This window comes from Galeopterus variegatus, unplaced genomic scaffold (genome assembly GCF_000696425.1).
Source record: "Galeopterus variegatus unplaced genomic scaffold, G_variegatus-3.0.2 Scaffold521, whole genome shotgun sequence".
NCBI classification, from domain to species: Eukaryota; Metazoa; Chordata; class Mammalia; order Dermoptera; family Cynocephalidae; genus Galeopterus; species Galeopterus variegatus.
The window spans coordinates 16,699-44,589 of NW_007726632.1; the positions used below are offsets into that span (position 1 = coordinate 16,699).

At 40.6% G+C, this 27,891-nt stretch overlaps 1 protein-coding gene across 1 annotated transcript in view; it reads left to right on the forward strand.

Annotated features, from left to right (window-relative positions):
* Positions 1-1,419: 1,419 nt before the first annotated feature.
* Positions 1,420-27,891, forward strand: part of RNF214 (ring finger protein 214) — a 44,429-nt gene continuing 17,957 nt past the window's right edge. The window contains exons 1-5 of the mRNA XM_008569618.1: positions 1,420-1,536; positions 4,674-5,184; positions 5,875-5,934; positions 10,064-10,204; positions 13,317-13,456. Coding sequence (XP_008567840.1) covers positions 1,424-1,536; positions 4,674-5,184; positions 5,875-5,934; positions 10,064-10,204; positions 13,317-13,456 — 965 coding nt within the window. The 5' untranslated portion in view covers positions 1,420-1,423. The remainder of the gene's footprint in view (positions 1,537-4,673; positions 5,185-5,874; positions 5,935-10,063; positions 10,205-13,316; positions 13,457-27,891) is intronic.

The window sequence follows — 27,891 nt, forward strand, 5'->3', positions numbered from 1 at the left end:
CCCCCCCCCCCCCAGCTCTCTATCTACCGAGTTGCATGTATGACCCTTGCCCTGAGGTCTTCTTTACTCGACATCAAGGACCCCCGACCCTGGGCCCTGTTGGAGACAGGGTGTTTGCACCTGAGGGGGAAGTAATGGAGATTTGGGGCCTATTTTTCTCCCAGAAGCTTTGTGTAATGAGGGAAACTGATGCACGGAGGGTGTCTGGGGTGTGATTAAAGTGTTGACACAGCCCGGTCTTCATATCTGCCCTATACATTGTTCAGGGTTCAGGGGTATATCTGTGGTGCTGTTAAAATAAAAACAAGAATGTAAACTAACCTTACATTCCCCCACCTCCTAAGTATTTTTTTTTCCTTCTCACCATAGAAGGCCAAGAGTTTGTCCTACAGCCTGAAGGATGACCTTTTGATCTAAAAAAAAAAAAAGGCATCTGTCAGGGTTGTCTTACTGTTATTACCATGTTTTTCAGCTTCTCATTTTCATGCTAGAGTAACCAAGATTCCCGTATTTTTTTGCACCACTGTAGTACCTCTGAAAAGTGTGTACTTTGCTCAGTCAATGGGTATCAGACTTTTCCCATGTTTGGGGAACACACTGACAGTAAGTTATATACTGGGATTGCCCGATATTGTGTTACTTGTTCTCTTATATGTATAGACACTTAGAAAAATTTCACTTGAAATTTCACTTCGATTAATGGAGATTGCCTTTAATGCAACAGACATAAAGTGATTTTAAAACATAAGATATTATTGATACTAGGTCCAAAAATCTATCTTTTATTATTATTATTTATTATTATTATTTTTTTAAAGATGACCGGTAAGGGGATCTTAACCCTCGACTTGGTGTTGTCAGCACCACGCTCAGCCAGTGAGCGAACTGGCCATCCCTATATGGGATATCTTAACCCTCGACTTGGTGTTGTCAGCACCACGCTCAGCCAGTGAGCGAACTGGCCATCCCTATATGGGATCCTAACCCGGGGCCTTAGGTGTTATCAGCACCACACTTTCCCGAGTGATCCACGGGCCCATCTCAAAAAATATATCTTTTATAAATGATGGTAGACAAGGTAGGTATGTGGACCATTTGGAAAATTCTCACAAACTGTGACCTACTATTTTAAATGACTGCATTTCTGCCAAAAGTGAAAATAAAGGCTTTGCACAGTCTCCTAGATATTTACATAAATATGGTGACTCCTGAGGCTTGATGCCTACTGAGACCTATTGCCTGTAGTGGCTCTTTTAATATCCTACTACAGAATACTTTTAGGTATTTTCTCCTAGAGCCCAAGTTTTCTTTGTGTTTCCTTCCTGGAACAACTCTGTTGTGTGGACATTCCGAAGGGGAAAGATAGATTTATTTTAAACTTTTGAAACCTGTAGCTTGTAATTTGTTTCTGAACGTACAGAGCATGATGGCGGCGTCTGAGGTAGCTGGTGTTGTGGCCAATGCCTCCAGTCCTCCGGAATCCTCTTCTAATTTATGTGCTTCCAAATCAGATGAAGGTCTCTCAGATGGTCTAAGGTAATGTGTGGATTCTTGACTGGGAAGATTCATTTGGGTAAAGGGCTTTCAAGATGGGCTTCTGTAGCTGGTATTTCCTCTTTTTGGTTCTGATAGCAATGCATTAGATTAAGCTTTTTAAAGGTAGGGACTGCCTGATCGGTGTTTATATTTTTGGTATACAACACAGCATCTGATACTCATCAGGTATGCTAAATATTTGTGGAATAAATAGAATACAGGGGATCAAACTCATCAAAAGTGCAAATATTTAAAAAAACAAGAAACGAAACTATATTAGGGCTGGTCGGTTAACTCAGTTGGTTAGAGGGTGTTATTGATAACACCAAGGTCTAGGATTCAATCCCTATACCAGCCAGCCACCAAAAAAAAAATGCAGATATTTCCCCACCTTGTCCTACATGGATTTTTTTTTTTTCCTTTTTGTCTTTTTTCGTGTCCGGCAACGGATCGCAACCCTCAGTGTCGTGCCCGTACCGGACTGGAACCGGCAACGGGATCGCAACCCTCCGTGTTGCACCCGCACCTGGCTCAGCCAGTGAGCGGCCGGTCTGTATGTGGGATCCGAACCCTCGGCGGGAGCGCCGCCGTGCTCCCAAGCTGCGCACTGTAGCAGTGCGCCACTGGGCCGGCCCCCCTACATGGATTTTATCTTAATTTAACTATATGTTTATATATCATACTTGTATATATAGGACATTTTATACTATATAGATAGATATACATCAATATATGTGTTTCTATACATATATAAACACAGATATATGTGTGTATCTATCTAGATATCTTTGTTCATATGGCTTACTGCTTTGTGTATACATTTTACCTCCTATCTAAACTCTTGAGGGCAGGAATTGTGATTATCCAACCTTGAGTCTTACACTGGTTAGTAAGTACATTGTTATCTACAATGTTGAACTAAATTGACTGTGTATTCTACCTCAACTCTTTTCTGTAGTACCTGGGACCTAATTCAATAGATAATACTATACTAACAGCTTTATGTGTATTAACACATTTAATCCTCACAGCAATCCCAGGAGGTAGGTGCTAATATTATTGTTCCCATTTACAGGTGAGGAAATTGAGACACAGAGAGGTTAGTAACTTACCCAAGCTTTCCAGTCTATGCTGGAGTCAGGGTTTGAACCCAGGCTTGTTTAACTCCAGAGCACTTAATAAATATTTGTTTAAAAGAAGAGATGTTTGTTAGTGAAGGGGTAATGGGGGAGAATGTTAAGTAAATCTGACCATAAATTTGGATCTTTATGTCTTCATTTTGTAAATAAAATTGACCATATACTACTGGTAATAATAATAGCGGCTAAGGTTTATTGAGTGTTTACTTGAGACAGGCACTGTACTATTTAGTATGCATTATCTCATGTAATCCTTATAACAATCCTATTAGGTAGGTGTATTAGTCCGTTTTTGTCGCTTGTAACAAAATACCTGGAACTGGGTCATTTATAAAGAAAAAACACTTACTGCTTACAGTTTCTGAGGCTGGGAAGTACAAAGTCCATCAGGTGGTGGCAAAGGTGACTCAGGGGTCTCATGTTGCAAGATGGTGGAAGCAGAGAGGGCAGAGAGAGAGAGATTCTTCTCTCTTCCTTTAAAGTCCTAAGAACCACACCCTGACCACCATTTTTAATCCATTCACTACTACAGCGTCCTAAAACCCAATTACCTCTTCAAGCCTCCATCTTTCAATTACCATAATAGGATTTCCCACCCTCTAAACAGGCACAATGGGGGCTAAGTTTCTAATACATAAAACTTGGGGGACACAATTCAAGCTTCAGGGAGTTTTGGGGGGACATAATTCAATCTACTACAGTAGGTAATATTATTTCTGTTTTATGTATGAAGTAACTTACTTAAAGTCAAACAGCTAGTAAATAGTAGAATCAGGATTTAAACCCAAGTACTGGATATGCCAAAATTTATAATTAAGTGCTCTCTCAGCCCCTCCACCCCTACCCCCACGCTCCACAGTTAACTCCCAGAAGGAAGGATCAGCTTAGAGTATTTATAAAGATTCTCATATCATGAGATACTCACTCAATTGTTTTATTTTGAGCAAGTGGTATTGAGGAAAGAAAGACACATTGACTTGAAGCCTCAGTCAGTGCTAGTTTGAGATGCTTTAAGGGCGTCAGTTGACTGAATCAGTTAAAGAAATGGGAGGGGGCAAAGTAATTTAACATAGATTTAATTCTTGGTGAAAAACTTATAGTTGTGAATGTTGGATGAAATTGTAAATTTGTTTTAAAGATCTCTTTAAAAACCAAAATATTAAATGGCTGTGACTATGACAAATGACAAAATAACTATCCCAGTGTTATGCATATGTATACTTGCTGTGTGGTATAAAATTTCTATTGACAGCTTCAGTTTTGGATTCAAAATTGTCTGTACTTTAGACAACTCGCAGTGAAGATGCTATATTTTGGAAAACTGTTGAAGAATCTAAAAAGCGGTTTGGGTCAAAGATCTGTATAATGAGTTTGAATGAAAATTATTTTTGTGAAACAGGAGAGGGGAATAAAAACAACATTTCCAAGTTATATTTTATTTATTAGGTACTATGTGTAACTAAATTAGTACATGTAACCAAGTTAAAAAAATTTTTTTTTTTTTAAAGATGACCAGTAAGGGGATCTTACCCCTTGGCTTGGTGTTGTCAACACCACGCTCTCCCAAGTGAGCTAACCGGCCATCCCTATATAGTGATCCAAACCTGTGGCCTTGGTGTTATCAGCACCACACTCTCCCAAGTGAGCCACGGGCCAGCCTAAATTAAATATTTTAACTAACATTAGGCTATTATAGATATCATTTATATTCCCAAAACTTAATCAAATTGGTCCTCGAAATTTTTTTCAATATTCAGTCATTTATGTTTGGGTATTTATTGTAGACTTTCTCCAGAACCCAGGTTCTTAACCATCAAGCTATACTACCTGCATATGGGGTAGAAATCATAGGATAGAAACTAAGTTCTTCATTCTGATAATTGGGGTGGCTTATATAGCCTAGTTTTGTTCTTCTAGTGGTTATGTTGAAAGTATTATATGCTTGATCCTCTTTAAGACCGGGTGAGAGAGAAACTTTTTATCTTATGTTTTTGATAGCCCCAAAGACCCTGCACAGAAGCAGAAGAACTTGCCTCTGTCGAGTGTAAGTAGCCAAACGATAACCAAGGAGAATAACAGAAATGTCCATTTGGAACACCCAGAGCAGAATCCTGGTTCATCAGCAGGTGACACTTCAGCAGCGCACCAGGCGGTTTTAGGAGAAAACTTGATAGCAACAGCCCTTTGTCTTTCTGGCAGTGGGTCACAGTCTGATTTGAAGGACTTGGCCAGCACAGCAGGAGAGGAGGGGGACACAAGCCTCCAGGAGAGCCTCCATCCAGTCACTCGGTCTCTTAAGGCAGGGTGCCATACAAAGCAGCTTGCCTCCGGGAATTGCTCTGAAGAGAAATCCCCACAAGCCTCCATCCTAAAGGAAGGTAGCAGGGACACAGGCTTGGATTTACGACTTGTAGTGCCTCCAACAAATGGGGTTGAAGGAGTCAGAGTGGATCAGGATGATGATCAGGATAGCTCTTCTCTGAAGCTTTCTCAGAACATTGCTGTACAGGTCAAGTATCAAGTTTCTACTACTAAAATGAAATTTGGGGGGTGTTTTGAGGGTAGGAGACATTTCTTCATATTTGATGGAGAACTACTCTGTCTCTTTTTATTTGCTGTCAGTCATCGTATTATTTTCATACAGTACCATGCAATGACTTCATTCTGGTATTCAAAAACTAAGCCGGTAGCCAGTGTCTAATCGTATGGCAAGTAGGAACTTTATGGCCTACATGTAATCTCTTTGCTGAGTAATTGATGAGTGCAGGTCATCAGCATTTATATTTCCCATCTTTGTCCTTGCAGGAGGAATCCTTGTTAATTCTCTGACCTACATCTTAAGAAGTACAGTGTATCCTGCCTTCTAGTGACTGGTGTGCTTTGTTGTAGGAGGAAGTATGGGCATAATAGATTGTAGGGGACGAAATTCTCATCTCAGACTTGACGCTTTCTCTCAGTCAGTTGTTGGGTTTTTTTCAAGTTATTTTGTGGGATACACGATCGATGCGTTGTGTGGATGTTGATGTCCATTTACCAGAACTACATTGCTCCTCTTGCTATGTAGCTGATAAGGGGAAAGATCAAAAAGTTTGCTTCTTAGCTACTTGTGGCAGATTTCTAGGTGAAAGTACTAGAGTGATTCTGCCTCTTTTAAAGTGTCTCTGAGCAGTTTTGAATATAATTGTTTCTTCCTTTATAGACTGACTTTAAGACTGCTGATTCAGAAGTAAACACAGATCAAGATATTGAAAAGAATCTGGTAAGTACTTAAACTGTTGTTGTTGTTATATGAAACCATTAAAGCAGAAGACCTAGAGGCATATCATCTCAGTTGGGAAAGGTGCAGGAATCTTCTTACAAAATCCTTGACAGTCAGCTAACTTCTACTTGATTACTTCCAGAGAAGGGGAGCTTACTACCTCACAAAGCAAGCAGCCTATTGCATTTTTAAAAAATAGTTTTTATTGTTAGGTCTTATTCTGAGATAAGGACAGAACCTCTATAAATTCATGTATAGCTCTTTCTTGCATTTTATGGAATAAATCTAGTTCCTCTCTTTAGGGCTACTTGTTAGCCCTACATATATTGGAAGTTTTTTTAATGCCTTCTGTACTTATTCCTCAAGTCTAAACTTAGCCAGGTAGAACATCCCCAGATGTTTTAAGCATTCTTCTTTTCTTCATATGATTTTTTTTCAGTCCTTTATCATCATCCTGTTTACTTTCACCTTGACATGTCCCATTTTATCAAGCCAGGTAGAACATCCCCAGATGTTTTAAGCATTCTTCTTTTCTTCATATGATTTTTTTTTCAGTCCTTTATCATCATCCTGTTTACTTTCACCTTGACATGTCCCATTTTATCAATATTTGTTTAAAAAAAAAAGTGATCCTGAGCTGGCTGGTTAGCTCAGTTGTTTAGAGTATGGTGTTATAACACCAAGGTCATGGGTTCAGATCTCCATACCAGCCAGACACCAAAAACAATAAATAAATAAATAAAATAAAAGACTTAAAAAAAAAGTGATCCTATAATTAATTCACAATACAGTAGGTCTATTAGTTTTTCTCATCTTAGACACTATTTCTTAAGCTTACATTAACTTACTTTGGCAGTCTTGTCACACTTTGAGCTTTCGGTCAAATTCCATCAAGTCTTTTTTTCATGTATCATTTACTTGTGTCTTTCTCATTTCATCCCTGGATAGTCGGTTTTTAAAACTTGGATAGAGAACTTTACATTTATCTTTGTTAAAATGGTCCCATTGATCTATCCCAGGCATTTTGTGGCTAAAACTTTTACCCTTTAATTGCATAGTTACATAAATGTATATTTTTTAAGAAGAAAGCTAAACCTGGGAAAGGTACCCTAGCATTAGAAAGAGATCTTTAGGGTAAGATGTGTTAATTGAATGGAGAGCAGTATAAAGAGGAAAAGTGCTTTTAGCAACCAGATAAGAAAGTGGATATTTGGTTCAAATTGAAGAAATTGAGGGGTGGATGGAAAGAAGTAAGTTATTGGAGTACATTAATCAGATAAAGCCAATAAGAGTCTTTAAACAGAGAGTAGCGATTCAGGAGTTATTTATAACAGGCAGATAGAGAAGAAAGACCTGATGGAAATGGGCTGGGTGGAAATCAGGGTAGAAGAGAATTTCAGGGAAAGGGGGCCGGGGGTTGTGGCAGGAATCACCTTTTCTTGAGCACTACTCTAAGCACTTTATACAGAGTATTTATTTTTTCCTTACAGTTGTAAGCTGGGGTTCAGATGAGTAGATAGCAGCTGAAGGAGCCAGCGGAGAAGGCATAAATAAGCTTTGCATCATTCTGAATCAGGGGTGGAGACCTGGCAAGCCATTGGGCCAAAAAAGACCCAGGGTTATATATATATATATTTTTTTGTCTTTTTGTCTTTTTCCGTGTCCAGCAACGGATCGCAACCCTCGGTGTTGCCCCCGCGCCTCGCTCAGCCAGTGAGCGGGAACCGGTCTGTATGTGGGATCCGAACCCTCGGGCGGGAGTGCCGCTGCGCTTCCCAAGCGGCGCACTATCCAGTGCGCCACCGGGCCGGCCCCCAGGGTTATATTTTGTTTGGCTATATTCTTTTGATTGGTGGTGAGGCCCACATTCTTTTGAAAAGACAGTGAAACTAGGCAGGTATTAAGATCGGTGGCAGTACGAAGAAACCTGGCTCCTGTTTTATTTTCTATCCTTTGTATGCATTTATTGTGAGCGCCTACTACCTGCATTTGAAATTGTTACTCCTGGTCCTAGGAACCAACTAGCCACTGATGAAACAAAGCAACAGGTATAACAACTCTTTGGCTCATTAAGATAAGATGAATTAGATCAAGTAAACTTACTGTATGCCTTTAAGTTATCTGTTTGTATGTACTAATAGTATGTACTTGAGACTTCTTTCCATGATACTAATGTTTTTTTCCTTATCTTGTGTTCTTCTAAAGATGTATCATGGACATAGAAGGGGACAAAGAGTTGTGTTTAAAAAGAAAAGAGTCCTCTAATCTACTGGTTTCATCTGTTGGTTCTTAACCTTTCTTTAACTTTTTATGGGCGAGGGTTCTCTTTCAGAATCCTTAGAAAACTTTGTATTCTCATCTTAGAATTCACACACACACATCAATTTCAGGGAGCTCAAAGATCCCCTAAGGGCCATCCTTAAGAACCCAGGTTCAGAATCTCTGCAAAGATGCGATGCTAAGGAATCAGCTGTTTGGGAGCCTTAGTCACATTTCAGTATGTGGACTAAGGACTAGCTTATGCAAAAGCTAAAGTCCCATTTTGAGAGCCTTTTGTTTGTTTGTTTTTGTTTTTTTGGTTTTTATTTGTGAGCCTATTTTTTACAATCATGTATGTTTTCTCTCATTTACTTTTAAAACCTCTTTTCTTTGGAAACAGTTATACTTTAATGAACAAAGTCAGTTTAATGCTCTCAGTTTAAATTTTATATGGGCTGTCTTATACCAAATGTGTTTTTTTTGTTGTTTGTTTTGTTTTTTGTCTTTTTCCGTGTCCGGCAACGGATCGCAACCCTCAGTGTCGCCCCCGTACCGGACCGGGACCGGCAACGGGATTGCAACCCTCGGTGTTGCTCCCGCGCCTCGCTCAGCCAGTGAGCGGGAACCGGTCTGTATGTGGGATCCGAACCCTCGGGCGGGAGCGCCGCCGCGCTTCCCAAGCGGCGCACTATCCAGTGCGCCACCGGGCCGGCCCCCCAAATGTGTTTTAAATTGACCCTCTTTAAGTTTTAGTTTCCCTGTGAGAGGTAACCATTGCTTTTCTAGATTTACTAATATGGGGAGGCAGAGCTGAACTGTGGTCCTTGGAAGCCTCACTTCTAATCCCTACTTTATATGAGAGCTTGTTGAGTTGCTCAGTCTGAATAACAGATTCCCCAGACCTCCATAGTGGATCTTTCAGTTTTCAGTACTAATGACCTCTAAGGAATCCTATGCCTGGATGCGTTTTGAGTAGGTAATCTGTTCTTTGTTTTTGCACATTCTTTCTTCTCTCTCCTAGTGGATAGTAAAATGCCTCCTTCATCTTATCTCCTGGAGCAGGGGTTGGCAAACATTTTCTGTAAAGGGTCAGGTAGTAAGTATTTTAGGCTCTGTGGGCTATAGGGGCTCTGCTGTAACCACTCCACTCTGCCGCTGTAGTATGAAAGCAACCTATAAACCAGTGGGTATGGCTGTGTTCCAGTAAAACTTTTATTTACAAAAACAGGCAATGGCTGGGCCGGCCCGTGGCTCACTCGGGAGAGTGTGGTACTTATAACACCAAGGCCATGGGTTCGGATCCCATATAGGGTGGCTGGTTTGCTCACTTCGGAGAGTGTGGTGCTGACAACACCAAGTCAAGGGTTAAGATCCCCTTACCAGTCATCTTTTTAAACAAAACAAAACAAAACAAAACAAAACAAAACAGGCAATGGCTGAATTTGGCCCACAGATCATAGGTTGCTACCCCTTGCCTTCGAGCAGTGTTGTTCAGTAGAACTTTCTGCAGTGATGGGGCAATGGCTGAATTTGGCCCACAGCTCATAGGTTGCTACCCCTTGCCTTCGAGCAGTGTTGTTCAGTAGAACTTTCTGCAGTGATGGAAATGTTCTATATTTGTGCTTTTCAGTATGGTAACTACTAGTCACCTGTGGCATTTGAGTACTTGAGGTGTGGCTAGGCAACTGAGGGCCTGGATTTCTCTATTATATTTTAATTAATTTAAATTTACATAGCCAAATATTGGCCAGTGGCTACAGTATTGGACAGTGCAGCCAAAGAGCTTTGCACAATGCCTTGAATAGGCATTTGGTGAAAGTTTCTAGTGATTAAATGGGGAGATAAACTTTTCTCTTGTTGTTCCCAATAGGATAAAATGATGACAGAGAGAACCCTGTTGAAGGAGCGTTACCAGGAGGTCCTGGACAAGCAGAGGCAGGTGGAGAATCAGCTGCAAGTTCAATTAAAGCAACTTCAGCAAAGGAGAGAAGAAGAAATGAAGAATCACCAGGTACACTGCTTATATTGAAATTGTTAATGAGGTAAACAACAGTCTCTGATCAAACTTTAATTTTGTTCCTGCATTAATAGAAATAAAAAAACGGTATTTACGTCTTAATGGTTATCATAGCAGAATTTTAAGGATGAAAAGAACCTTTGGAGGCATCTTGTCCAAACTCTCACTCCTATTTTAGTTCAGAGAGAAAAGTATTATTTATTTAATGTATTTTGTTGATATAATTGACTGTCTACCTGGAAAACATTTTATTATATTCCTGTCTCATATTACATTAAAAAATGTAATTCTGAGTAGATTAAAAATCTCCATATAAAACTTAGGGAAAAAAGTTAAATTAGAAGAAAATTTTGGAGAATATGAAACCTCAAATTGTAAGAGGTTGCTTTAAGCAAGACAAAAAACCCAGAAGCCATAACAAAAAAGATTAATCAATTCAATTATATAGTTTTAAATGGTTGGTATGGCAAACGATGCAAAAATCTGTTGAAAAATTAATATTAGACTGATAAAATAATTGTAGTACTTCTGACAAAGAGTTTAATATCTATAACATTCTGAGATTTTTATAAATTCATGGTAAAAGTCAATCTAGAGAAAAATTAGGAAAGGTTATTGCGTTACTTTCCTATTGCTGCTTATATAACAAATTACTGTGAATTTAGTGGCTTAAAACACAGATTTATTATCTTACAGTTCTGTAGATTGGAATTCTAACATGGGTGTCACTGGGTGAAAATCAAGGTGTCATCAGGGCTGCATTCCTTTCTGGGTGCTCTAGAGGAGAGTATGTTTCACTGCCTTTCCAGCTTCTAGAGGCTGCCTGTGTTCCTTGACTTGTGGCCCCTATCCCTCATCTTCAAAGCTGGCAGTATTGCATCTGTCTGATCTAGACATCTAGTCACATCTTCCTTATTACAACTGCAAATTGTTCTACACTTTTAAGGACTTAGTGTGATTAAATTGGGCCCATCCAGATAATGCATGATAATCTCCCCATTACAAGGTCCTTACCTTAGTCACATCTGCTAAGTTCCTTTTGCTAAGGAAGGTAATCCAGGGATTAGAATGTGGACATCTTGGTGGGGGCGGGGAGTGTATTATTTTGCCTACCACAGTTATAAACAGTAATTCACAGAAGAGAAAAAGCAAGTCTATTATGAATATATGAGAAGAAGCTCAGCCTCACTGGTATTCATTCATTCATTCAGCAGGTATTATTTTGAGTGCCTGATCTAGGCTCTAGAGATTTAGTGATGAACAAAACACAGTCTGTGCTTTCACTGAAGGCTTATTCTAGTTGGGGGAGACAGTAAAAACAATAAAGAATGGAAGTTAATGAAATGCACATTACAGTTGTTAGATATCATTCCTTTTTCTCCTTCTCCCCCTCCCCCAGGAGATTGACAAAACGAGATAAGTTGTCAAGGGCAAGGAAAAATGAACTCTTTTAGAGATTATTGGTAGAAGTGTAAATTGTCATGACCTTTTTGGAAAGGTTATTAGGAATTGTCAGTTAAAATTTTTTTTTTTTTCCTTTTTGTCTTTTTTCGTGACCGGCAACGGATCACAACCCTCAGTGTCGCGCCCGTACCAGACCGGGACCGGCAACGGGATCACAACCCTCGGTGTTGCGCCCGCACCTCGCTCAGCCAGTGAGCTGCCGGTCTGTATGTGGGATCCGAACCCTCGGCGGGAGCGCCGCCGCACTCCCAAGCGGCGCACTGTAGCAGTGCGCCACCGGGCCGGCCTTGTCAGTTAAAATTTTAAATATATATATATGAGGGGTCTTCAAAAAGTTTGTGGAAAGATTTGTATTATCTTTTCACTCTGTTTTTCTATGAACTTTTTGAAGTAGTCTTATATACTTTGACCTAGCAATCTCATCATTAGGAGTTCTTTTACAGAAAGAAGTATGAAAGTGTAGACATACAGAATATTAATTGCACTATTGTTTAAAAATTAATTAGATTAGATTAGAAATGTAATTACAAAAAAATTGGAATCAGTCTGATGGACTTTTAACAGAAGGGTTGGATAATTCAGACATGTGATATCACATTATGTAGCTATTTTTAAATTAGATCTGTATTTATTAACAGTATTTTCATGACAAGTGAAAAAATCAGGATGCAGAAAAATGTATATAAAATGACATTATTTAAAAAAAACAAGAAAGCGGGCCGAGCCCGTGGCGCACTCGGGAGAGTGCGGCGCTGGGAGCGCAGCGACACTCCTGTCGCAGGTTCAGATCCTATATAGGAATGGCCGGTGCGCTCACTGGCTGAGTGCGGTGTGGGTGACACCACACCAAGCGTTGCGATCCCCTTACCGGTCACGTAAAAGACAAAAATAAAAACTAAAAGAAGAAAGCAAAGAAATACATAAGTACACATGTGATTGTGTGAGAATGGAGAAAGATGTGAAAGTGTGATGCAAAGCAGTTAACACATTGATTACCTTATGGGTGGAGGTGGTATGAAGGCAGGGGTGACTTAATTTTTATCACTTTTGTATTATTTGACTTCTTATTACAAATACACACACACACACACACGGGGGCTTTTCAAAAAGTTCATGGAAAGATTTGTATTATCTTTTAATTCAGTTTTTCCACAAGCTTTTTGAAGTACTCTTGTATATTTTTTGTTGTTGTTAAATAGTAAAAAAATCAAACAAACAAAAAGCCCCTGTACATAATAAAATAAAACCAAGCAAAACAGGACCATATTTGTTGGATGTAACAAAATCCCACCTGGTGCAAGAACGCCTTTCTCAGCATTCTTGGCAGGTGTTCATTCAGCCTTTATTTGAACACCAGTAACAGATAGCTTGTTGTTTCAGAAGGCAGTCTATTCCATTTTTGAACAGTTGTGATTGTTAGAAATTCTTTCTTCTTTTGAGTTGAATTCTGCATTACTGTAACTTTTTCACTTAGGTTTTGAATACTGGCCTTTGTAGCTAGTCATCAACCAGATTCTTTTGATTCAATTTGAATACACTAAAGTCAATAAGTGAATTTGTGATAGTTGAAAATGACGTTCAGATAAAAGAACTAACCTATTTTCTTTTTTATTTGTGTGTGATTATAATTTGTGGGACTCAGGAGATATTAAAGGCTATTCAGGATGTGACAATAAAGCGGGAAGAAACAAAGAAGAAGATAGAGAAAGAAAAGAAGGAGTTTTTGCAGAAGGAACAAGATCTGAAAGCTGAAATTGAGAAGCTTTGTGAGAAGGGCAGAAGGTAAATTACGGTGTTAAGAATAAAAACCCTGCATGTATGTGTATATATGTACATAAGAGGCCAGGCCCATTTGTGTTTGTAATTTATTTTCTTTTGGACTAATTTTAATTTTAATTTTTTAATTTATATTTTTATTTTTTTGGTGGCTGGCCAGTATAGGGATTGAATCCTGGACCTTAGTATTATCAGTACCACGCTCTAACCAACTGAGCTAAGTGGCCAGCCCCTAATTTTTATTTGAAAAATAAGCATGCAAGTAAAAATTCTCCACTGACTTTAGCTTTTTCAGTACCCTACATTAGACTTAATAGAAAAAAGTTTCAGGGCTGGCCTGTGGCTCACTCGGTAGAGTGCGGTGCTAATAACACCAAGGCCCCGGGTTCGGATCCCACATAGGGATGGCCGGTTCGCTCACTGGCTGAGCGTGGTGCTGACAACACCAAGTCAAGGGTTAAGATCCCCTTACCGGTCATCTTTAAAAAAAAAAAAAAAAAGAAAGAAAAGAAAAGAGTTTCAGAGATTCATAAATACCTTGAAGTAATATTTAATTGTTGGGTCCCAAGTATGGTCAAGATTTTGATATGCATCTAACACCTATTTTGCTTGCTTTATAACCTGATTTTTTTTTACAAGTTCAGGCCATGAAAACACTTTGAATGACTATGTTATTCAGCACCAAGAGCAAATTTCAAACAATAATATTGTAAGCTATTTGTGAAAGAATTATTTAGTGGATCTGTGTCCTCTTTTGGGTACTCCAGCTAGAGCTAGGTGGGCATAGAATTTGGTCACATTCTCAATTTTCAAGTTTCATAAAATGAACTATTTGGAAATCAAAATAGCAGTGAATACTGTGATGATTTTACTTAAATTCTATTAAAATGCATTTCATCTATCAAGAAAATCTTGGCTTTTGCTAATGTGTCAGAATGCTTAGTGGAAAGTAGCAAGCTCATTTGCTGAATCATTTTCCATGTCTAAAAGATATTAACTGTAGAAGTGCAACATGAGAAAGAATATTTAGGAGAGGGCCTATGGATCAATCAGTTGTTCTGTTGAGAATCTGATGATACTGAATGATTAGAAGATGAGCCAGTTGTCTACGATGATCATTTTCCAGCAATTATGAAGAATGTACTTGGAGCAGAACACTATCCCAGGCATTGTTAGCAATCAAAACGTCTGCTACGGGCCGGCCCAGTGGCGCACTGGATAAGTGCGCCGCTTGGGAAGCGCGGCAGGGTGCTCCCGCCCGAGGGTTCGGATCCCACATACAGACTGGTACCCGCTCACTGGCTGAGCGAGGCGCGGGAGCAACACCGAGGGTTGCAATCCCGTTGCCGGTCCCCAGTCCGGTACGGGGGCAACACTGAGGGTTGCGATCCGTTGCCGGACACGGAAAAAGAAAAAAAAAAAAAAAAACGTCTGCTACTACCCCACAACAACATGGCCCCTGTCATCGTCTTCACTGTCTTTGTAGGAGAACATAGACATGTTCATATAGCAACTTAGCAGACATCTTTTTTTTTTTTTTTTTTAAAGATGACCGGTAAGGGGATCTTAACCCTTGACTTGGTGTTGTCATCACCACGCTCAGCCAGTGAGCAAACCGGCCATCCCTATATGGGATCCGAACCCGGGGCCTTGGTGTTATCAGCACCGCACTCTCCCGAGTGAGCCACGGGCCGGCCCCTTAGCAGACATCTTAAAAGGAGCAGAAGTTGGGGAGATGAGTCTATAGTTTTATTCTAGTCCCGTGAAAAATTTCCTTTTGATGTGCACTCTTTAGACTCTTTATGTATCTCTATCTTCTTTTCCATCTCATTGAATAGCTAAAGATGGTGATTGATACTAACAGTTTTGCTGCTTATTTTCTTGAAGATCCAACTTTTTAATGTATGTCATGAGAGTCAGAATGATGTTTTCCGTTATTCTTTCTGTTAAATATGGGGTTAATTTTTTCAGAAGTGGGGGGAATAAGTCTTCTGTGTGTGATTTTGTTCTAGGTTTTGCTTAGCATTCCATCATCCATAGGTACTGTGGACAAAATGATTTTGGTCATTATATTAATTATGTTGGGCTGCCATGACAGAATACCAAGACTAGGCAGCTTAAACACAGAAGTTAATTTTCTCATGATTCTGGAGGCTGAAAGTCCAACATCAAGATATTGGCAGTTTCGGTTTCTGGTGAGGCTTCTCTTTTTGGCTCGTAGACAGCTGTCCTCTCTGTGTTCTCACATGGCCTTTCCTCCATGCGCGCACACTCCTGGTGACTCCTCTCTCTCTCTCTCTCTCTCTCTCTCTCTCTCTTTAGTTGGCAGCTGGGTGGTATGGGGACGAACCTGTGACCTTGCTGATGAAAGGCTGCACTCTAACCAACTGAGCTCACTGAGCTAACCAGTCAGCCCCTCCTCCTCTTTGTGTAGGACACTATTCCTATTGGATTAGGGCCTCACTCCTGTGACTTCATTTAGCTTTAATTACCTCTTTCAATGCTCTACTTCAAATAGTTACATTGGGGATTAGGGCTTCAACATATGAATTTCGGGAAACAATTCAGTTCATAACAGTCATATTTCCTGTTCATAGCTCTTTCTTTCATTTCATTCAGCTAACATTCATTGAATAGCTACTATAAGCCAGACATCATGGGCCTGGAGAATAAAAAGTCCTTAAGGAGCTTACTGTTTATTAGGGAGATAGCTAAATAAACCCAATAATTACAAAATAGTATAATGAAACTACAATAGTGATCGTATGAAAGTGTTTAAAAAAGGCGTGTAATCCAGACTGGATAGCGGGAGTCAGAGGATATGATTCCAGAATTGAGTCCTAAAAGGTCAGGGAGTAACATGACCACCAAGTACAATGCATGAGCCTTGCTTTGATCCTGGATTAAACAACAAACGAAGGGCCGGCCCAGTGGCACACTGGAGAGTGCGCCGCTTGGGAGTGCGGAGGCGCTCCCGCCGAGGGTTCGGATCCCATGTGGAGACCGGTTCCCGCTCACTGGCTGAGTGCGGTGTGGGCACACCGAGGGTTGCGATCCCGTTGCCGGTCCCCGGTACGGGTGCGACACCAAGGGTTGCGATCCTGTTATCGGTCAGTAAAAAAGACAAAAAGGAAAAAAAAAAAACAACAAATGAACAAACTATAAAGGACATTTTGGGGCCGGCCTGTGGCTCACTCGGGAGAGTGCGGTGCTGATAACACCAAGGCCACAGGTTCAGATCCCATATACGGATGGCCAGTTAGCTCACTGGCTGAGCATGGTGCTGACAACACCAAGTCCAGGGTTAAGATCCCCTTACCAGTCATCTTTTTTTTTTTTTTTTCTTTTTTTAAAAAAAAGTTCATGGAGGGCCGGCCCGTGGCTCACTCGGTAGAGTGTGGTGCTGATAACACCAAGGCCCCGGGTTCGGATCCCATATAGGGATGTCTGGTTCGCTCACTGGCTGAGCATGGTGATGACAACACCAAGTCAAGGGTTAAGATCCCCTTACCGGTCATCTTTAAAAAAAAAAAAAAAAAAGTTCATGGAAAGATTCATATTATATTTTCATTCTGTTTTTCCACCAACATTTTGAAGTACCCTAGTAGAGAAGAATTAGCTAGGCCATAAATGGGAAAGACATTGCAGGTAGGGGGGCCACAGATGAGAAAGAATAATGACTGAGAAGTGAGGTGGAGGAATGAGGCTGTTGAAGGGCAGAAGCCAAATCAGAAAAGGCTCATATACCGTGTTAAGGAGTTTGGGTTTTTTTCCTGAGAGTGAAAGATACTGAAGGATTTTAAGGGAAGAAGAATATCAAATGATGTCATTTGCATTTTAGATAGATCATTTGGGCAGTTAGCAAATGGTTTGGAGTGATGCAGATGACCAGTTAGGAGACTCATCCTGTCGGAGCCTCTGTTAGAATAATGGTGGCCAAGACTAAAGTACTATCTGTGGGGATGAGAGAAGTGAACATGTTTGTTAAGACATCAGGGGCAGCACTGTTTGATGTGGGTGGACAGGAAAGACTTAAGGATAATTCCCATATTTTTGGCTTGCAAAATCAAGGAATTAATGGGGTTCTTTTATAAGATGTCATATCCATCTTAAAAGTTTCAACTTAAATTATGCCTCCTTTGTGAAATCTTTGTTAACCATTTCTTCCTGAAACTGGAATTTTTTGGAAGCAATTTATTCTCTTGTGTTCTCTCACACCACTTAGCTCAGTGCCATATAGTCTGGAAATTATTTGATAAGTATTTGTTGGATCATTGAACTGGAAATTAGGAGAATTTCACATGCTTATTATATAAAGATGAATTTACTTAATAGAAATCTGCTAAGTGCTTTGTAGTATGTGGAGGTAGTCACTCTTGCTTCTACCATGTATGAGGGTACTTCAAAAAGTTTGTGGAAAAATAGAATTAAAAGATAATATGAATCTTTTGATAAACTTTCTGAATGACCCTTGTATTTCAGTGTAATTGTGATTTTTCAAGAAGACAACCTGAACTGACCAAAAATTAAAAGATCAAACATTTAGTTTAGTCACGTATTCAACTTTTTTCTCCTGGACACCTGGCTGTTTTGTCAGGGAATTTGTCTTGCTTTTGTGGGGACACTTTCTTGTTCCCAGCTTGTATCCTTCAAGGTTATTACTGGCATTAGAAGGCTCTAGTGCTCTTCTCGGTCACTCTCTGCCTTTAACAGTGACTTATTGAGAATGGCAGCAAGTAAGGCTGATGGTAAGCTTGTGATTTTTTTTCTGTTTTTTTTTTTTTTGGTGGCTGCTGGTACGAGCTTATGCTTTAAAGGACATCATCAATTGATTTATATTCTTTTTTTTTTTTTTTGTCTTTTTCCATGTCCGGCAACGGATCGCAACCCTCAGTGTTGCCCCCGTACCGGACCGGGGACCGGCAACGGGATCGCAACCCTCGGTGTTGCCCCCGCGCCTCGCTCAGCCAGTGAGCGGGAACCGGTCTGTATGTGGGATCCGAACCCTCGCGTGGGAGCGTCGCCGCGCTTCCCAAGCGGCGCACTTATCCAGTGCGCCACCGGGCCGGCCCGATTTATATTCTTATAGATGTCTCTTGGGACAAGTAGCATAAAAACTGCAACATCAAACAAGGTTCCTTTTTTTTTTTTAATCTTCTGAGCTTGCCTGATGAACTCATAAGATAGAGTGACAGGTAAGAAAACAACTGATCAAAGGAGTTATTGTTGGGAGCATTATGCTGGATGTGATATTAAGAGTCTATTTTAAATTAAAATCAACAGGGTACAAGAGGATTTGTTTTAGAAGTTTCTCATCAAATGCTGTTGTGTTTAAGTGGTATGCTGTGTAGTCCCAATATCTTGTGTAGCAATCAACAAATTTCGTGAGTGTTTGTTAGGTGGAAAGCAGTAAGCTAGGCAGTCACAACATTCCATATTTTGACCATAGCCTTCAATCCTTCTAGCTTTCTATCTCATTCCCAGTAAATCCAGTTAGACCATATCAAGATCTCTTTCTTGTTCATTTAACTCACTCCATTTTCCAACCAGTCTGTCAGCTCCCTGGAAGGATTTCTTTCCTTAGCTTGCTTAGACTCATGGTTCATTACTTGAATTACTTGCTTACCATTACCATCACATACCTTGATGCCTTGTACTTTGCATTTCATTTTTCCCTAGTACTTCAGTGCTGGGTCAAGTCAGCCACTTGACCTCTCCAGTCTTACACGTGGGCTGCTGTGTGCTGCTGGAGAAAATCATAAAACTGTGTGTCTTGGGGCCAGAACGAATTTATAACTTCTAACATTACCTGGACCTTCAGGGCTCCCTTTTCCTCTGAGGGCTGTCTCAAACTTTTATGTCTCTTTCTGAACTCCATCTCCACCATTTCTCTCCTTTTTCTTAGCAGACAATCTTGCCTTTTATTTCACTGAAAAAATAGAGGCCATCAATTACATCTTTCAGTTTCCTATCCACAGATGCATTAATCGTTTCTTCCTGTTCTTGTGTCTTAGTCTAAACTTTGAAACTATATGTGAATCATATTCCCTCTTGCTGCTACCATTTTTCCACAGGTGGCACCACTCTGTCCTCCAGTGCCTAAGTTGAATACTGGGGTTATCCTAAATTCCTATCTCTTAGCCCTCTCTACTATATCACATCCACTTTTATACTAAGTCTTACAGATTTCTTTCTTTTTTTTTGGGCATAAAAGTAAGTCTTTTTATTTGGACAAGGTCTGACTGTTTATAAAGCACTTTCACATACATTAACTCATCAGTGCTGAATTCACGGACAGGGCCAAGTTGAGAAGTGGACAAGGGAAGTATAATACATCATTGGCCAAAACAATCATTTGACCCTTTAAATAGAGGTTTCCAACCAAGGATAAATTACATCTTTTAGCCATGTACAGGCGAGATCAATAGTCAGATAATCTTCATACTGGCAGGGATCTTAGAAATGATGGTCATAGTCAGTTTGAGTTGTTATAACAAAATACAATTGAGTGAGTGGCTTAGACAACAGAAACTTACATCTCATAGTTCTGGAGTCTGGATGTCAAAGATCAGGGTGCCAGCATGGTCGAGTTCTGCTGAGGGGCCTCTTCCTGGCTTGCACTGGTGGCCTTCTCACTGTATTTTCACATGGTGGAGAAAGAGAGCTCTGATCTCTTCTTCTTTCTATAAGGACACTAATCTCATCATGGGAGCCCCACCTCCATGACCTCATCTAAACCTAATTACCTCCCAGAGGCCTCACCTCCAAATACCATCCCATTGGGGATTAGGGCTTCTACATATCAGTTTTGGGGGGACACAAATATTCAGTCCATAACAATGACCCAGTCTAGCACCCTAGACTGATTTTTCTTTTTCTTTTTTTAATTGAATCATAATCGATTATACATATTTTGGTGGTTCAATGTTGACATATGTTGATCAAATCAACATTACTAGTATACATATTGCTACAAATCATACCCATTCTTTATGCCCCTTGTCCAATTGCTCCCCATCTCCCTCTCCCTCCCCTCTCCCACCACTGACAACCCTAGATCTCCTCTCTCCCTCCAAAAGAGCAGTAGTTACTCTGTTGATTTGTTGCCCAGATGATCTGTCCAATGCTGAGAGGTGTGTCCAGGTCCCCAAATATTATCATAGAGCAGATGCCTCTCCTCCTGGTTCCTGCTAATGACTCTCCCTGTGTCAGTGCACCCCAGTGGCTGGTGGACCATCTATCTGCATGGTGGTTGTGATTTCCAGCCACCTTCATGGCAGCTGTGGCTGCTGTGGTGGGCCACCCACATGGAGGCAATGCCACCGGCATGCTCCTTGGCACTAGCAGTGTGCCTGGCTGTGGTGGGGGTCCAGTCCCCAGATCTATGTCTCAGGACCCCAGGTGGGCCCCGAGGCCCTGGTGGTGTGCCTGGTTGTGGGAGGGGGCTCAGGACCCTGATTTTTCAACTGCAGAAACTGAAACCTGGGAGGAGGCATGACTTCTGAAGATCACAAAGTCAATTAAAGGCCATGTCTTATAGATTCTTAATATTAATTATCCTTTTCTCTCCATTCACCCTTTCTTGTCTTGGTTTAGGTTCTCATCAGATCCCCTAGATTACTGGGGTAGGCTCTTAAACTTTCTTTGCCTCCTTCTGCCTCCCTTCTCATTCGTCTAGTTCACTGCTATCATAGAAGTCATTCTAAGACACAAATCTGGTAGTGTTGTTTTCCTGCTTAAAATCCATCATAGTACTATATACTTGTTGTATTTAGGGTAAAGTTTTAACTCTTTACTTAGTATAAAAGGCTTTCAGTTACCTAGTCCCTATTTATGTCCCTGGCTATAACTTTTACCACTCTCCCACACCATCATGCTGTTTTATACTTAACTTGTATATGCAGTATCCTGAATGCACTTAAAACTCAGCCTGTGTCACCTGCTCTAGAACAGATACTCCACCTCCCTCTCCTTCGTATACCCTGACCAACTATGATCTTCCTCCTCACTCACATAGCTGGTATGTGTACTTCTGTAGTCCACCTCTCCACAGCCTTTTTTTGTTTACTAACTGCATTTATCATATAGTTAGCTTCTTGAGGGCAAGTGTTTTGATTATCTATTGCTGTGTAAAAAAACCACTATAAGATTTAGTGTTTTTTTTCATTTTTGGGCGGCTGGCCAGTACAGGGACCCAAACCTGTGATCTTCATGTTATAAGGCTGTGTGCTAACCAACTGAGCTAACCGGCTAACCCAAAACTTAGTGTCTTAAAACAATATCATTTCTGACAATTCTTTGGCTTGATTGCATCTCAGGTGGATGGTTCTGCTGTTCTCACTTGAAGTTATTCCTGTGGTTGCAGTCAGGTGGCAGCTGGGGCTAGGACATCGAAGATGGCTTTATTCGTATTGCTGGCATATTGGCAACGACATCTGGAAAGCTGGGCTCAGCTGGGACACTGGGACATCATGCCTTTCTCACTCTTTCTCTTGCCATCTAGTCTCAGCACTTCTTCCTCTCCAGGTAGATTTTCCAGAAGAGGAGCCAGATTTCTCACATGATGGCCCAGAGTCCTAGGAGTTCCAAAGTAGAAGCTGTCAGGCTTTCTTAAGGCTTAAGACTTTGAGCTGGCACAGTGCTACTTCTGTGGCATTCTTTCGATTACAGTGAGTCACAAGATCAACCCTAATTAGTGTGGAAATGGACTACACAGAATGTGAATACCATGAAGCCTGGTTCTTTGGGAGGGGTCCTGACATGGACAAAATATATTATTGTTTTTATATGTTGTTTGATTCAATTTGCTAATGTTTTGTTAAGGAGTTTTGTGTCTATGCTTATTGAGGAACATTATTCATTTTTTTTTTTTTAATTTCTATCAGATGCTGAGGAGAGTGATGTTAAAATCTCTATGATAATAGCTTTTTTCTTTTTCTTTTTAATGCTGTCAATTTTTGTTTCTTATATTTTGAAGCCGTGTTGTTAGATACATATATGCTTGCAGTTGTTTTTGTAGTGGAGGAAAAATAGTTTCCCTCCATTCTTCTAGGTTCTTTGTCTGGGCCACAAATTAAATTGACATGAGAGATTACAGGAGAAAAAAAAATTTTTTTTTTCTTTTTTTTTTTTTGTCTTTCTGTCTTTTTTCGTGACCGGCAACGGATCGCAACCCTCAGTGTCATGCCCGTACCGGACCGGGACTGGCCACGGGATCGCAACCCTCGGTGTTGCCCCCGCTCCTCGCTCAGCCAGTGAGCGGCCGGTCTGTATGTGGGATCCGAACCCTCGGCGGGAGCGCCACAGTGCTTCCCAAGCGGCGCACTGTAGCAGTGCGCCACCGGGCCGGCCCAGAAAAAATTTTTTAATTATATGCACATGTATATATGTACAGGAGTCCCACAAAAATATGAGACTCAAAGATGCTTCCCAAGCAGCGCACTGTAGCAGTGCGCCACCGGGCCGGCCCAGAAAAAACTTTTTAATTATATGCACATGTATATATGTACAGGAGTCCCACAAAAATATGAGACTCAAAGATGGGCCAGATGACTGAAACTTATGTAGCATCCTGAGCTACAGAAAGGAATAGGGAACTCGGGGCTTCTGCAGGCTAGTAGAGAGAAATTATGGGAAGGTGAGAGGAAGAAATGTATGGTGAATATAAAGTTTGCCTTCTGCAGGTAAAAGTTTCTCAGGTGATAAAAATTGTCTTGGAGCAGCTTTTTGTGCTAGAGATACTTTTACTAATGAAAATTTTCTTTTTAAAAGGGGCATTTTTCAGAGCTACTCTTGTATCTGCAGTCTCTTGAAATAATCAGTTTGAAATAATATACCATAGAGATATATTTTGGGGTGGTGTGTCCTGATCTCCAGCTTTATATATTCCAGATAAATTGGCCATTTTGGGGCCGGCCCGGTGGCGCACTGCTATAGTGCGCCGCTTGGGAAGTGCGGAGGCGCTCCCGCCGAGGGTTCGGATCCCACATACAGACCGGCCGCTCACTGGCTGAGCGAGGTGCGGGAGCAACACCGAGGGTTGCGATCCTGTAGCCGGTCCCGGTCCAGTACGGGCGCGACACTGAGGGTTGCGATCGGTTGCCGGTCAAGAAAAAAGACAAAAAAAAAAAAAAAATTGGCCATTTTGTCATTATGAAATGTCCCTCTTTATCTTGGTCATACTCTTTATGTTAAACTTTGCTTTATGTGATACTGATATAGACATTGGAGTCTTGTGCTTACTCTTTACATTGTATATATTTTTCCTTTCTTTTACCTTCAGCCTATCCATGTTCTATATGTTTCTTAGACAGCATATTCTTGGGTCTTTGTTATTGATCTTTTCTGACAAACTGCCTTTTAATTAGAGCCTTTAGTCCATTTACACTTTTTTTTTTTTTTTTAAAGATGACCAGTAAGGGGCTCTTAACCCTTGGCTTGGTGTTGTCAGCACCACGCTCAAGCGGTGAGCAACCGGCCATCCCAGTGTAGGATCCGAACCCAGGGCCTTGGTGTTATCAGCACCACACTCTCCCGAGTGAGCCACGGGCCAGCCCTTAGTCCATTTACACTTAATATAATTGTTGATATGGTTGGATTTAGGTCTACTCTTGTGCTATGTAAATTGAAAATTAATTGAATATTCTTTAGAATTCCAATTTAATTTGGCCTTTCCCCCCAGAATATACATCTGTTTCACTTAATTCACTGGCAGAATGCGTCGTAAAGGAAAACTACATGCCAGCTGATTATGCTGAGTGTCAGAAGGACTTAAAATTTTCTTGGATAAGGTACCTGGGAATTTTTCATAGTCTTAATTGTGGAAGCTTAAGATAATTTCTTTTTTTTTTCCTTTTTGTCTTTTTTCGTGACCGGTAACGGGATCGCAACCCTCGGTGTCGCGCCCGTACCGCGACCGGCAACAGGATCACAACCCTCGGTGTCGCGCCCGCACCGCGCTCAACCAGTGAGCGGACTGGTCTCTATATGGGATCCGAACCCTTGGCGGTAGCGCCACTGCATTCCCAAGCGCCGCACTCTACCGAGTGCGCCGCCGGGCCGGCCCAGATTTTTTTTTTTTAAATCAACTTTTGGAGATATTATTTATATACAATAAAGAATATTTATTTTAGGGGTACATTTTGATGAGTTTTGACAAATTAATCATGTACGTAAATACTCACACAATCCAGGTATAGCACATTACCCTAAATATAGAACATTACCCTAAATTGTTCCTTGTATTCCTTCTCAATCACTGTTCTCTCCTTCTGCCATTCCTAGGAAAATGCTGATTTGCTTCTGTCACTATAGATTACACTTATCTTTTCTAGAAATTTGTGTCTAGCTTCTTTCACTTAGTGTATTTTTGAGATTGATCCATGACGTGTGTATCAATAGTTCATTTCTTTTTAATGCTGAACAGTAAGTAGTCCATTGTGTGAATATCCCACAATTTGTTTATCCAGTAAAATATATTGTTATAATATAAATTGGCTCGTTTCGTTTTTGATAAGAAGTCAGTGACAATTCATATTGTTTTCTTCAATTTTTCTTTTTCTTTTTTTTTTTTTTGCTGGCCAGTACAGGGATCAGATCCTGGACCATGCTCTAACCAATTGAGCTAACCAGCCAGCCCCCTCCGTGTACTATGTCATTTTTTTCTATGGGTTATTTCAAGATTTTCTCCATATATTTAGCTTTCAGCAGTTTAACTTTGATTTGCCCAGGTGTGATTTTATTAGTAATTTTCCTGTGTGGCATTTTCTGAACTTCTTGATCTGTTATGTCTTTCACCAAATTTGTGACATTTTCTGACACTATTTTCAAATGTTTTGTTCTGCCCCATTCCTCCTTTCCTTCTGGGACTCCACTTTCATGTGTGTTGAACTTTTCGATATTGTCCTTCAGCTCACTGAGGCTCTGTTTCTATTCTGCTGTTATGTCCATGCAGTGAATTTCATATTTCTAAAATTGTATTTTTCTGTTCTGTCATTTCAGTTTAGTTCTTTTTTTTTAATAGTTTTTGTTCCTCTGCTGAGGGTTCTTATTTGTTCATTCCTTGTGAGCATGTATACTTTATGTCCTTTTGAATAGTTACCCATGGAGCCTGGGGAAGCCAAACCCAGCTGCAACCAGGCAAAGAACATACCCAAAAACCATTTTCACATGGGTAGCCCACTATAGCCACCACAATTGCCATGGCTGCCACAAAAGCAGCTAGTCTCTATAGCAGCAGTCACAGCCATCATGTAGATGGCATGCCAGACTCTCAACTGCATTGACACAAGGAGAGGCAGGGAGGCCACCCCCACGACACCCCGCCAAAAAAAAAAAAGAAGTCCTCTCTCTCCGCAAAGCATACCCAGAGTAATAGAAGAAGCATCTGAATTATGATAATAGGGGAGGACTTGATCACACCTGTCTCAGTACTGGACAGATCATCTAGGCAATTCTGTTTTATTCCTCCAAAAAGTTTTTTTTTTTTTTTTTTAATTTGTTTTATCAGGTTACCATGGCTGCGCTTAAATGTTCTAAGTTTGTTGGGTGGGCAGCAGTTGTGATCGCTGTTCAGTTCATTTGGCTGGACTCCTGGGAGTCTCCCCTATGCATGCATGGTTCATAGATCAGCCAGGAGGCCAGCCCGTGGCTTACTCGGTAAAGTGCGGTGCTGATGACATAGATCAGCCAGGGATTTGGGCAGATTTCCATGCAAAATTTGGGGCTCTTTCCTTTTTGAGATTTTCCCATGGTTCTCCAGCTGTTATTGGTAGCTCCCAGTTTTACTGTTTGGTTCTTCAGCTGGTAAGCATACAAGGTTCTACCTGAGATGAAGAGTGGTAAGAGTACAAGGTTTCTATGGAACTGGCCGAGGTTTGTCCAATGAATAACCATAAGAAACAGGAAACACAGCAATAATTCAATTCTTCCAGTTGTCAAATCCTCTCCAGTTTATTCCAGTTTACTGTTTGCTTCCTTTTTTTTTGTTCTCTAGAGGCTCCAGATAGGTACTTTTTTTTTTTTTTTCTTTTTCGTTTTATTTAGAATTTAGAGTTTTTTTAACCTCCAGGATGGTTGGTCTTTAGGATCCTTTCTTAGAAGTAGAAGCTCTTCAGACTTATTTTTTATGAGGATAACTCTGGCTGCCTTAACTTAAATAGGGTAAATAAGTGCAGGTCAATTGGTGTTAGAGTCCTAGTGAGATAAAACAAGGGCCTGATCTAAATGGCAAAGGAACAGAAAAGAGGGGCTTTCTGAAGTAGATAGAACTGATGAGATTTGTTGATTACTTAGAGGTGGGGCGGAGGGACAAAAAGAGTAATGACAGTAAGATGTCTAGGATGACAGAAATAGTGAATATAGGAAGTTAGGGCAGTGGCTTTCGGGCTAGAGGTTTTAACTCACCTTTATTGAGGTTTCCTTTATATACAATAAAAATCTACCTGTTTGAAATGATGTTTTGACATATAACGGCCAGTTACGTAACCACCACTATAATAGTGGCGTAAAATATTTCCATCACCCCAGAAAGTTCCTTCATGACTCTTTGGAGCCAATCACCTCCTCCACCCTGAACCACTTGCAACCACTGATCTGCTTTCTCTTTCTATAGTTTTGTCATTTCCAGAACTTCGTGTGAATAGAGTCAGACAGTGTCTGGTGTGTCTATTTCTTGTTTGGGATAATGCTTTTGTGATTCATCCATGTTGTTGTATGTATCAGTAGTTTATTCCTCTTTATTGCTGAGTAGTATTCCATTGTAAGATTATTGTAAGATTATATCAAATTTGTTTATATATTCAGTAGTTGATGGGTATTTGGGTTGTTTCCATTTTTTTGTCTATAATAAGTAAAGCTGCTTTGAATATTCAGGTACAAGTCTTTATGTAGACAAGTTTTCTTTTCTCTTGGGTAAATGCCTAGAAGAGGGATTTCTTGTCCATATGTTTCCTTAACTTTATAAGAAACTGCCAAGTTGTTTTTCAAAGTTGCTTTATTATTTTGCATTCCCATTAGCAATGTGTAAGCATTCCAGTTACTCTATATCCTCAGCAACAGTTGGTATCTAGTAAGTGTGTAGTACTATCTCATTGTGGTTTTAATTTGCATTTCCCTAATGACCATTAATGTTGAGCATCTTTTCATGTCCTTATTTGCCATTTGTCTTTTTTTTTTTGTCTTTTTGTCTTTTTCCGTGTCCGGCAACGGATCGCAACCCTCAGTGTTGCCCCCGTACCGGACCGGGGACCGGCAACGGGATTGCAACCCTCAGTGTCGCTCCCGCACCTCGCCCAGCCAGTGAGCGGGAACCGGTCTGCATGTGGGATCCAAACCCTCGGGCAGGAGCGCCGCCGCGCTTCCCAAGCGGCGCACTATCCCCTGCCCCCCCCCCCCGGGCCCCTTTGCGCATTCTTTTTTTCAACTGAATGTTTTAAAATTTT